The sequence below is a fragment of the Siniperca chuatsi genome, linkage group LG24 (genome assembly GCF_020085105.1).
Source record: "Siniperca chuatsi isolate FFG_IHB_CAS linkage group LG24, ASM2008510v1, whole genome shotgun sequence".
Lineage (NCBI taxonomy): Eukaryota > Metazoa > Chordata > Actinopteri > Centrarchiformes > Sinipercidae > Siniperca > Siniperca chuatsi.
Window position 1 is genome coordinate 6,814,269 of NC_058065.1, and position 12,608 is coordinate 6,826,876.

General features: G+C 37.7%; 1 protein-coding gene across 2 annotated transcripts in view; it reads left to right on the forward strand.

The window, feature by feature from the left end:
• The window catches only part of LOC122871771 (carboxy-terminal domain RNA polymerase II polypeptide A small phosphatase 1-like), a 16,117-nt gene continuing 3,509 nt past the window's right edge, over nucleotides 1-12,608 (forward strand). Inside the window, exons 1-6 of one of the 2 annotated variants that reach the window (XM_044187131.1) lie at nucleotides 1-221; nucleotides 8,952-9,100; nucleotides 9,216-9,317; nucleotides 9,875-9,931; nucleotides 10,613-10,705; nucleotides 11,562-11,747. In XM_044187131.1, the coding sequence (XP_044043066.1) occupies nucleotides 128-221; nucleotides 8,952-9,100; nucleotides 9,216-9,317; nucleotides 9,875-9,931; nucleotides 10,613-10,705; nucleotides 11,562-11,747 (681 nt within the window). In that variant the 5' untranslated portion in view covers nucleotides 1-127. Of the gene's footprint in view, nucleotides 222-913; nucleotides 1,868-8,951; nucleotides 9,101-9,215; nucleotides 9,318-9,874; nucleotides 9,932-10,612; nucleotides 10,706-11,561; nucleotides 11,748-12,608 lie in introns of those variants that run through there. The other variant, XM_044187132.1, reaches the window with a different exon arrangement.

Below are 12,608 nucleotides of genomic sequence, written 5' to 3' on the forward strand. Positions count from 1 at the left end.
GCTGTTGTTTATACTGGCTCACTGGCGTGGTTTATACGCACACTCATGAAACAGAGCCAGCATTAGAGTTATTATTTTACACCATGCTTTTCCTACTTTGTCAAGTCAGACTGTCTGTTGCCCCACAATGCAATACACAACAAAAATGAAGGAGCTTCTCACAGTTGGAAAAAGAAATAAGGACAGAGGTGTGATGGCTAATGAAGCTTGCAAAATAAAGGGTAAGCTCGCAACATTAATACTCCTGTTTAAAAATATTTTGTAGCAGTATATATTGTGTATTAATATGTCTGATTGTACAAGAAAACATCAGGGACAAAGTTGCAAATCAATGAGCAGGACTGCTTTCTGTCAATATTGGGTTTTTATGATTTTTGCATCAATGTGATGAAGTACTTTGATTTGTCAGGTACTTAATTTAGCCAAATGGTTATTTGATCTTAACTATCCATACAGTTTCCCCCACAAAATGTACTATATGGTATAAAATCAACTGTGATGTAAAATTGCATATACCATGATATAGGATTTTATCAAATAACAATGGCATTCTACAAAAAACCCATCACGATAATCACACACAAGGGAAAACATCACAATCATATTCTAAGAGAAAATATCACCTAAAAATGACATTTCAATAACATCATCACAATCACACAGAAAGGAACAATAAAGGCAAAATATTTGCACAAATCTTTACTTTACAAACTATACTCCAGTTACCTTTAAAACTGTGTGTCATTAAAAGTAAACCGGGGGGAAAGCAGTGTCTACACAAGCAGTCAGACCTCACCCTGCTGCTGTGTGTATTCTGGACAAGAAAATAAATGTACACCAGAGACAGAGACGGCACTTGTGCGACGCTCCCTGGCTGCAGGCAGTTTCAAGGGACCCAAACTGGGCGTTTCTTAGCTGCGACTTCTACAGAAAGTTTTGTTCTTGAGCAGGTTTTTACTAACAGCTGTCATTACACAACGACTACAGTATTACAGACTCACGAATACATAAACCTGCCGGTCTAATAGTAATCTAATCAACAAACACGGTGTGAACATGTGTAATTGTTTTTTTTTTTTTTTTTCCATATCCTCTGGTATCGCAGGAGTATCCCTTGGCTAAAGGTAGACAGTTTGTTTTGTTAACTGTAACGGTTACCCTGTAAAAAAAAATAATAATAATATATATATATGTATATTATATTTTTATCTTTTAACGTTATGGGCGCATAGTAACGCACTGTTCAGACGGCGTACACCAAAATATCGCAGTGCAAATGGTGTAATATATGTATTAAGGCAGCATCTAAAAATTGTATATTTAACTAAAATTAGTCCAGTGTAGCTAACCTGCTAGCTTGGCTCAATTTTGTTTTGAGCAACTTTGTTTCAGGCTACTTTTTTAAGGGATTATCGTCAAACTTGCATCCACCAGGAGAGGGAGTGTTGTTCGCGGCCATTCTCTTACTGCGCCACTTTAAGTGAAATGGGAAGCCTTGAAACCTCCATGTTTGTATCTTAAAATTGCGAGCGGAGTTGAGCACCATATTGAATCAAAGTTGCCATCTCCTTGACAAATGTTTTATAACTTTCAGGCTTCAAACTTTAGCGCGTATCTGAGCGGACGACAACATCCGAAGTGTAATGGACGTGCTGTAGGCGAGTTGTTGCGATGTTTCCCGGGGCGCTTCAGCTTCGTTTTCGTACATGTTAAGTTGTTTTAATGCAGCACCGAGTCAGTCCAATCTCTAACTTTAAAGTGTGAGGTCAGCACTCTGGACCAGACCTGGATGTGATGGACACTCCGTCCTCAATAATCACCCAAGTCAGCCGGGATGAAGAGGGAAGTAAAGCCGCAGGAGAGAGGGGTAAGTGTATTCATTTTTGTCCCGCTTGACTTCTGCACTCATGTCAGAAAAAGTTTTGCAACTCTTGAGTTCACGATCCTCCACTCCAGACGCCTCACATTCATCTGCTTCACTGTAACACATTAAAGTCGGCACTGCTGCACAATTATAAATACCACTGTTAGGAAAGTGTACTGAAAACAAGTAACCGCATTAAAACTGTCACCGTGTCTCTGTTCTGCATAGATTATGGCTGCGGCCCTTTGGCCTGTGATGAAAGTAAAGGAAATGACGTACCAATGCTTTATTAAGATAGCTATAACATTTGAATATAAGCATTAAAATGTTTTGCAGTCAGCACAGAGACACTTTAAATCCTTTTTAGAATATTATAATGATGCAATTTGATCATAAAAAATAAATGCAGCACCATAGCTATATAAAATATTCTCTGAAATATGTATAATATTGGCATCAGTATGATAATCAAATCAATATCTATTGCTACAATGGCATTTTCATACTCAGAAAGTGTTTTATCTCTTCTGTCTTTGCCATGACTCTTAGTGCTGTTTATCTTATGACAATGCTACTGTTTCCCTCTTAATTAAATAAAAGGCCTCTGAAACTCTCATTTCCGCCATGTAACACTAACGTTATCAGCTCTGTGTTCACTAACATGGATTTCTGGCACTGCCGTTGCACACAAACCAAATAAATACCCCCGAGTGTAAATGCAGGTTACTGAATAACTGGGTAACCCGTCGGTCATCATCCCTGAGAAAATGCTCCACCTTGTAAAGGCAATAATCTCACATTTTAACATGTCTAGTGTCACTTCCAGCCTGTGTACGGTCACATTTAATGCACACAAAACAGATATTTAAACCTATTCAGGCATACTGCACACACAAAGATATGGTAGTGCTTATTCTGACATCTTAAAGGATACGCTCAGATGTGGCTGAAATGTCAAGCAGCGGCCTACTTGTAAATGTGTAGTAGCCTAATCTATTACATAACCTTGTCCCCACACCCCAACATGTTTATTCACTGTGACACACAGCCACTGTCTCAAACAGCATGTTTACTCTGTCCTGCCTAAAGAGATTGTGACATTGTGAAAACCATAGTTTGTTAGCTTCATCAAATCTAAAGAAAACTTTTAGTTTCAGTTTCACTGTAGTTTCAGGTTGAGTAGATGATCTGCACACTTTTTGTTTTTTGTAGTTCCCCTCTGAATTCAAACACACTGTTGACTAGATGGCTGTAAAAGCACCTAACAAAACAGTCTGGTTGACAAAAGTACCGATACTGTAGCTCTGTGAACAGCTCTGTGGCTTGAAGCTAAAACCGAAAATTACGCATAAGATTTTCAACCCTACAGCCTACAGTTGTAAAATTAAGTCTACAAATGAATGTCTTGTCGTGCAAGGTCATCTTTGATGTAGTAAGTGTTTCTCAACTTGAACAAAGTGTTGCTTAATATGCTGACAGAGTAATTGGAGATCACTATATATATATATATATATATATATATATATATATATATATATATATAAAAGCACTGTTGAAATCCAACATAACTTCTATATAATCCTTTTAGAACTCCGTCCTTTAAACACAGAATACAAACCTATGCTACCTGACATGACAGCTCTAACTGCATTGCAAGATGATGACAATTTTGGACCTAATAAATGGGGTCAATGGCCAGAAAACATTGGAAAAATCCTGGACTAGTGATGGACACGGTTTTTACACAGCAGCTACTCTTTCATGTCATTGTCTCAGTGATAAATAAGTCATGGATAAAATGCCAAATATACATGAACAGCCATTAAGATAAAAATCCTGCATTTGGTTTGTTGGTCATTTTTCCCACTCATCTATAAAAAGGCAGCACAATTCTATTTGCTGTCAGGTCAATTCATCATTTACCACTAATTATGGTGTTGTAGCTTCTGTAACCCGGCCTCAGACCATGCTTGTGCATTCTCATATATCAGATTGTCAGTCAAACAGGCGAATATCGGCATCAGATACAACTTTCAGATCTGATGAAGGTTTCTCCTCGATCACAAGCTGTAAATCTGCATGAAACTGTTCCTCCTTTGCACATTTTGATTATTCTTTTGCTAAACAGTGTTTCTTTTTAACTTGAAAGTCAGATAAAACGTCAGGTTGAGAACTGACTTCGCCAACCAATCTAAAAAGTTTTAGTTTTAAAGTTTTATTGGAGAGTTTTATTGTCACATTAAAGTCTAACAGCTGTTTCAGAGGCTCGATTCAAATAACTTAACTGTTAAATTAAAACACACACTTCGGTCAAGTCCTTTCTGCATTGATGAAACCCATGTTAAAGACATTTTTTACATCATTGAAGCCGGGAAGTCTAGTGGAAAAAAAACTTCATGTGTTGTTAGTGGTTTCCATATAGTGATCATTTCAGCCACAGATAACGGCCAGATTCATAATGTGACTGAAGCACGGCGTCAGAGGCAGAAATGATGAAGAATGGGAGTGGAAGCGTCGATTACAGGAAAGTATTGACAGGCCTTAAAATGAATCCTGGGTTGATTAAAATTATCTGATAAGGCAAATTATCATATCATGAGCACATGGAGTGTGAATTATTCCACGCCAATGTCATGCTGTGACACAGCATCATTTTCTGTAAGTCATGGGACAGGAGATAACATGTTGATGTCGGCCTTTCTGCCTAGTTCACATGTGATGTTTAGGAAGTAGGTAACGCTGCATTTAATCGTCTGGTATTTATAATTTGACACATTAAAGTTTGTCTCTTACGTTTTTATTAACTGTGTATTTGTTTTTAAGCCTACACATGGCTTTGCCCTGCATTATTTTTATTTAAGTGTTAATATTGGTATAGTCAAAATGAATAGCAGCTTTAAATATGTTTTTTATCCCGAGCTGATAGAGGATTTAAGGACTCTAAAGAGACTTTACACAGCAGTACACACCATACGATTGCTTCATCTTTGTTTGAAGCCAGATGTATTGGAGGGTTGTTTAACACAGCGTTAAAAACCACAACTTAAAATACTGCATAATTAAATGCTACTTTTTAAATAACAGGGTATTTATGACACTTTTATTTGTTGAATTGGAACAGTGTATATGGAAATAATCTCTTTGTAGCATTTGCACATTATGCCCTTTTTTCCTTCAGTTGAAGGAGATAAGAAAGAATAAAGCAGTTTGAAGCTATTTGCTGCCCCAAAACCGATGCTACTGCTGAAGATGGGTCCAGTGTCTTTAACTGTATAGCACATTGTGGTGTCAAATGTAACCAAATCCATTGTGGTCTGTGGTTAAGAAACGTCAAAACAAAGTAGAGGACATTTGAAATATATCTGAAAAGGTTTGCTACATACAGTTTCCCTCAAGACTTAATGATTGGTCAAACCCTCACCCAATATGAATGTTTTTGACAATAATCAGCCTCTTACAGTGCATGTAATCTGCATTAGAGACCTTTTATATTATATGACACAATTGCCTGAGCATTGTTTTGGCTGCAGAGGAATGAAATGCTTGGAAAGCACCCACTGGTTTGGGCTGTCAATACAATACGAACTTTTTGAAGAGAAAATCAGTCCTCCTGTATCTTAGCCGACTGCCTGCAGTATGTTCTACTCCACTCCATAAATGAGCTCCGTCCTTGTCATCTTCATAATGCACACTCTGTGTTTTGTGGTCAGCACCCACTTAGTCATTTGCTCTAGTGAAAGGCGTGTGATAAAAGACATTAGTGTGGAAGCTAACGGAGACTCGAGGGAGCAAATAAGCACACGGGAGTGAACGCTGGAAATGATAAGGGCACAAGGGAGTGAAAAAGGAACCAAAGGAGTGAAGAGCATAATGAATAAGGACATATGGGAGTAAATAATGGCACAAGGGACTCAATAAGATCCCTTTTGTTGGTATTCGAAAAAATTAGGCCACATTATCTGGCACAAATTGGGATTATGTTTGCTTATTTGAGATTAGAATTCTCTACAACAATTCAAATGACATGAATTATGTATCCAAAAAAAATTGTATTCATAATTACACAAAAATGGAAAATAACACTCAAATACATGAATTCATTGAAAACCTGCCTATTTAAAAACCTGATTTGACATGAAATCATGCATAATAGTATCACAAACCTACTCCTGCTACACTAAAACATGATGGCAAGTAGCTTCCTCCACTGATACCCGTCTGTTTCCTCTTCCTGTTTTGGCCTGAGCGCGGCAGAGGCCAGCCGAGGGTCAGACGGGGTTTGAATCCACAAATGGAGTGGGAGGGAATGGCCGGGAGGGAATGAAAGAGACGTGAGAGATGCACAACAGAGGCTTGTGTGTTGGTAACACAGTCACGTCCGGACAGACAGAGAGAGAGAGAGTATGCTGCGTAAAGAAACCTGAAACAAAGTCTAATGTGAGACAGGACAGTGAGGAGGAGTGTTGATCAGAGATTTATGAGACACCGAAATAAATTGATTGGAGTTTTGACTTGTGAACATTTGTAAGAGCAGAAATAATCTCAGTAAACTAGTGGGAATGGCTAAGCAACCACAGTTTTTCTGGTTGAATCCTTAAACCGAGCCGTGACGCCCAACACCCCTGATATGACCTTATTACTAAGTAGTTATCTTGGTCAGCCAGTTAGCCTGCTGACTTTCAAGATGACGTCATGAAGTTATGAATGAATGACAAAAATAACTCATTGCCACATATTTAGACGAGCAAATTGTGGGGTTTTCATATTTGCCTGAAAACTGTTCTACCCACTGAGGTTTAACATTTTTCCTGCCAGGCCAAAAGAACTCCATTGAGCAAGTTATGCTAAGTTACAGTCACATTTATTTATTCATTCTTTTTAAGTATCATCATTACAGGGTTATACCGGATTACATAAATGAATTGCAATGGTGGTTTCTGATGGTTTTTCGTAACCCCTTATCATCCAGTTTCCCCTTAAGTAGCTTTAAGGTTGAAACGGACAACTTATTGATCAGCTTGTTCTAGCTCTTCATTGAAGCACTGAGTTGAAATATTTAAACCCCAAACTCCATGTTTTTAATGGCTGCACCATTTCAGCAAATGCTGATATCCTAAATGTTTTGTGCATCATTTCATATGCATGTCCCCCAAACTTAGTCTGACTGATTTGGTATCTTTGGAAACATTAGGATCTCGTTTTGATTTTAAAATAAAGTTCTGTGGGATTGAGCCATGTTTGGTTGCACAGCACAAGTATTTGAGGGGATTTACACTAGAGCTGCATGATCAGTTAGGCAATTGACAGGAAATTAATCGGCCATTAATAGCAACTATTTTGATAATAGAATAATCGTTTTAGTTATTTGTTAATCAAATGCCAAATATTTGCTGGTTCCAGCTTCTTAAATGGGAGGTTTTGATGCTTTTTGTTGTCATATATGATAGTAAATTGAATATTTTAGGTTTTAGACTGTTGGTCTGACAAAATTAGACATTTGAAGATGCCATTTCGGGCTGTGGGAAATTATGATGGGCATTTTCCACTATTTTGTGACATTTTTATAGACAAAACAATTATTCAAGAAAACATTTGGCTAATGAATTGATAATTAAAATAATCATTAGTTGCAGCCCTAGTTTCCAATATGTATGTACTCTATACCTCAAATGAGTGTTAAAAATACATTTGTGAAATGCTTAATACTGAAGAAAGGAAATAATCGTGCTCCTTTAGTTTGTTTAACAACCTACTTTGGCTTAAAAAGTTGTTGCTTGACATACACGGATTATACTAAACCTGAAGTAAAAGTTTCACTGTATGAGCAGTTTGGTTGCACAGTATTGAGGTTACAGCTTGCAAGCTAATTAAGTGTCTTCAGTGTGGATGTATTTTTATAGTATTGTTTTAAATTGTCATTAATGGTTAACTTTTATTTTGTTGTCCATTGGTATTTATTTTAGACTATTTTCATCGCCTGTTAACTATTGTGTGCAATGTTGTCATCATTATTGCTGTTATGGTTATATTATATTTTTAAAAAGACGTACCTTAATTTACAAAAAGGAATAGAAGATACAAAGTAAAATGAATTAAAAACATACATAAAAGCCAAGGACATTCAGTGTTACATGCATTATGCTAAATTCTTGTCATACATCTGTATTCATGAATGGTCATATTTCCATCTGCCCTGTTGTGATTGGCACACTGCATTCCATAATAAACTCATGATGTGCCTCCATAATGCCTGCTTGGCAACACTTTTAAGTGAAGTGTTAAAGTGCTGAATGTTTATTGGTGGTGGTTGAGGCTGTTTGCTGCTGACGTCAGAGAGGCAGTTACACAAGAGCTCCTGGCAGGGACGTGTGTCTCCAGGAGGGTTTGTGCACATGACAAAAGTATGAGGAAAGCTGCTGGGTGTGTTTTTTTTTTTTTTTTTTTTTACTGTTTTCATACATTCACTGACAAGATGTAGTCATCTGTTAGGTGGCACTATATAAGAATTATGCCTAAAATAGTTATTACAGCTTATTTTTTCTTTTTTATATAAAGGCTGAAATCTCTTATAGCTGCTCATGGTATGATTTTGACAAGTTTATGACATGTTGTGGTACTTAAAGTTTATTTTAATTCATTTTGAAGGGTGTGCTGCTGATTGTTTAAATAATTTTGAACAGTTTAACTGCTCTTGAAAACAACAAATCAAACTAAGCATTATTTTAATTATCGATTAATCTGTTGATTGTTTTTTTTTTTAATAATCGATTACTCGTTTAGTCTATAAAACATCACAAATTAGTAAAAAAAAAAAACTCATCACAATTTCAAAAAGATATTGAAAAGTTATTCAGTTTATCATAGAAATCAAATCAGCAAATATTCTTATTGGAGAGGCTTCTAGTCGATGGTCGGGAAATATTTTTGCTAGTTTCAGTCATTTTTAAAGCTTCTCAAATACGAGAATTTCCTGCTTCTTTGGCATATGTGATAGCAAACTGAATATCTTTGGGTTTAGCACTGATGTTGTTCAGGTAGTGGCTCATTAAAACATTTTGTAAATTATCTTTGTGAACTTCCTCTGCAGGGTCTTCACCCTCTCTCTCCTCCAAGAAGCCCAGGAGCAGAGGCCTCTTCTCCAGCCTCTTCTGCTGCCTGTGCCGGGACCAGCCCGAACCCCAACCAGTCAACAACAACGCCCCTCTGTTGGTCGAAGAGAACGGCACCGTGTCCAAGGTGTGTTTTACCTTTTGCCTCACTGGTCGCATTTTTGTCCCGTTTTGACAGCAATGGAAAGATAAAATCTCTATCTGCATCTTAGGTCTAAATATCATGTTGTGGGATTTTTTAGATCCAGGTGAAGCCACTGCTGCCTCCAGTGAAGTCAAAAGACTCTGGAAAGATCTGTGTGGTGATAGATCTGGATGAGACATTAGTTCATAGCTCTTTTAAGGTAAGACGGGTAAAGAAAAATATTGCATTAATTACAAGCAGGTATGTGCAAGTATGTTCTTTATTGTCCTGATGATCCAGGGGCTTAAGTCTTTAAGATATGATTTGGGCTTTTTTTAAGAACAAAGGGGCTTTAAAACACATAGTTGTTCCCTGTGATCACATTACATCATGAGATAGTTATGTTTAATAGTAAGAAACACTCTGTAAGGTCTCCATTTTTCCCCATCTGGTTGTTGTTGGCTCTGACAGTGACATTTCTGGCATCGCTGGCAAATGCCAAAACCAAACTAGCTGGTTTTTAAACCCCAAATAAACACAGCCGCTCTTCCATGTACACACACACTGCAGACTGTTTGTCGCTACCTGCAACTGTCCTACAATAATATTTTATATGTTAAAACAAGCCTGTAGCGTCTCCATCCATATTAGTAAACTTTCTTGTGACTTGATGTTGTTGTTCAGCCATGCCTGCAGTAGAAAAACTTCACTCTTCTGTCTTGTTTATATGGAAATATCCATATCTGGGTAAAATCAAGTTTCTTGTCTTTCCAACAGCCCGTGAACAATGCAGATTTCATCATTCCTGTTGAAATAGATGGAACAGTACACCAGGTAATGTTGGCATCACACTCCCACTCAATAACCTCAGCAAAAATGTTCATACTGTAATTTGTTGTCATGTGCTGTCCTCTAACAGGACAGTGCCTCACCGTCCTTGTGGTTGCGTGATAGCAGTGCTCTCAAGTTTAAATTGCCGAGTATAGTAGGTGCTGTCGGCGTTTAAGGGATTTGAAGATGGCTGTTTGGAGATGGATGACATACCGTGGGTCTGGGCCTGATTCAAGTAATCCAGGATAGGTTTGTTCAGACAAGCACAGCCTATTCCGGATGACTTGGTTCAGGAACGCTGCCCTCAGCCGCTGACACCGCAGAAAGAAGAAAAAATGGAGGAGGAACTTAAAGGAAACGAGTCCGGGATTTTACTTTTGGAGCCAAATGCTTGTCTGTCTCTGATATATGAGTATCTTTATATTTAGTTTCCTCTGCAAGTCTCGGAGGCCTGTGATTGTAATGTGTGGGATTTGCATAAACGTTCTTTGGCCCATATGTAAAACCTGTCTACTACATCGATATGAAACCTTCAAATTGTCCAGTTATCATTTGCATAGAAATTTAAACACTGAAAGAAAGCGTCATAGTTCCCTAGGCAGTTATGATTTGTTGAAACATGTTGTATCTTGAAATATAAGGTGTGTAGGAACCTGGTTTACAAAAAAATCCTGTGTATTCCAGGTGTATGTCCTGAAGCGGCCCCATGTTGATGAGTTCCTGAAGAGAATGGGAGAATTGTTTGAGTGTGTCCTGTTCACTGCCAGTTTAGCCAAGGTGAGAAACTGCAGAATCACATTCTACATTACTTTTAATTTTTGTTTTGTAACAACTGTACAAAACAAATCCCATTGCAGAAGCCAGTGATGAAGTAGGATGCAGCAGGGTTAACTTGAATATATACAGATTAGATTATTATCATTTTCACATTTTGAACAACTGAAAAACAGATAAAACATTTGAAAAAGAAGCATTGGGACAATGCATTACAGCATGAGGGTGTGCAAAATAATCGCAGTACAACAAAAACTATGCCAAAAGGCATTGTTGTCTTAAGAGGTGGCTAAATTTAGTAGCAGCTGTTGAGCTTGCTAGCTTAAGAGTAGCACGGGACACGTGAAATGTGAGAGGGCAGTGACAACACCACTCATGAAAAGTGACATAATGAAATAAAAAGTGTCATGTTATTGGGAAAAATGTCATAATGTCATAAAAACAGACTTTTGAAAAAGGGCATTTTGAAATAAAATGTCTATATAATGAAATAAAAATGGTATCCAATAAAATTCTGTTATAATAAGTTGAGTTTTAATAATTTCTTTAATAATTTCATAAATTGTTAGCTTGTCTATATATTTTAGACAGATTCATTCATATGATTATTTATTTCATAGTGTTTATTTAATATTGAACATTTACCAAACGGTCAAAAAATCAATTTATTTCAGGTTTAGGTTGAATACTTTTCTGCACAGCGCCATAGCTTAACAGCTGACTTCCTTTATTCGTTTTATTAAGTGATTGAGAATAGGCCTATATTTTTATTTTAATTCCTATGAAAAGGTGCCAGGGTTCAAAACATTTTGGGAACTGCTCTAATCCATCCATTAATTTTTTTTTGTAATCTCTGCAGTATGCAGACCCCGTCTCGGACCTCCTGGACAAGTGGGGAGCTTTCCGCTGCCGTCTGTTCCGGGAGTCCTGCGTCTTCCACCGAGGTAATTACGTCAAGGACCTGAGTCGCCTGGGTCGCGACCTAAACAAGGTCATCATCGTGGACAACTCCCCTGCCTCCTACGTCTTCCACCCTGACAATGCAGTGAGTATCCTTGGACAACACACAGCACCTGAGTCATGACGTCACCAGTGATCTCTTTGGGTGGAACATCAAGTTATTGCTGTAGCCATAAAGCATTATCTATAAAAACAAAAAAGTTGGAGTAAGTTAGTAAGTAATCACTTAGGTGATTCTTGCATCTATACCCCTGCTAAAGCTAACTAGAAGTCCATTCTAGGTCAAGTACTACTAGAGGCATAATCTCCGCTTTTCTACTTTGTCCATCACTCTGTTCTGTTTTGTCAATTGATTATACGTTCAAATGTATGTTGGCCGACAAGGGTAAACGCACTGCAACTTAAGAAAACACATGCAAATAGACAAAACACAATCAAATTAAGAAAACATCTTCATTAATTTGACAACACGGGCAGCATTTAGAAAACACGCTGCGAATACACACAACACAACCAAATACAGAAACGTGCTGCAAATACACAAAACGACAACGGAAGTGTTTCCAGAGGACACTATAAAGTGCTGAACACGGCTTGGACACGCTTGTTGTTGCCACAGTTTGTTTTATACAGTCCATGTTTGTGACTCATGAAGTTATTGAAGTCGGGTCCGTGTATCATCCACGTTTATGTTGTGGGTTCTGCTACTGCTCTACTCTGCGCTGAAAGTGACCGCTGCATCTCGCAAGACCTTGCAGAGCGCAAAAATGGAATTCTATCAATAATTTTAATGTTTTTTTTTTAGGAGATTTAGTGTTTATGACAGATATTACTAGGAAACGCTATTTTTCTGCACTTGGTCACTCCAACATTCATAACAGGCTACAGTCATTCTGTCATCACTGATGAACCTGGGTACTATCTCTGATTAACAGTAATTTTCCAA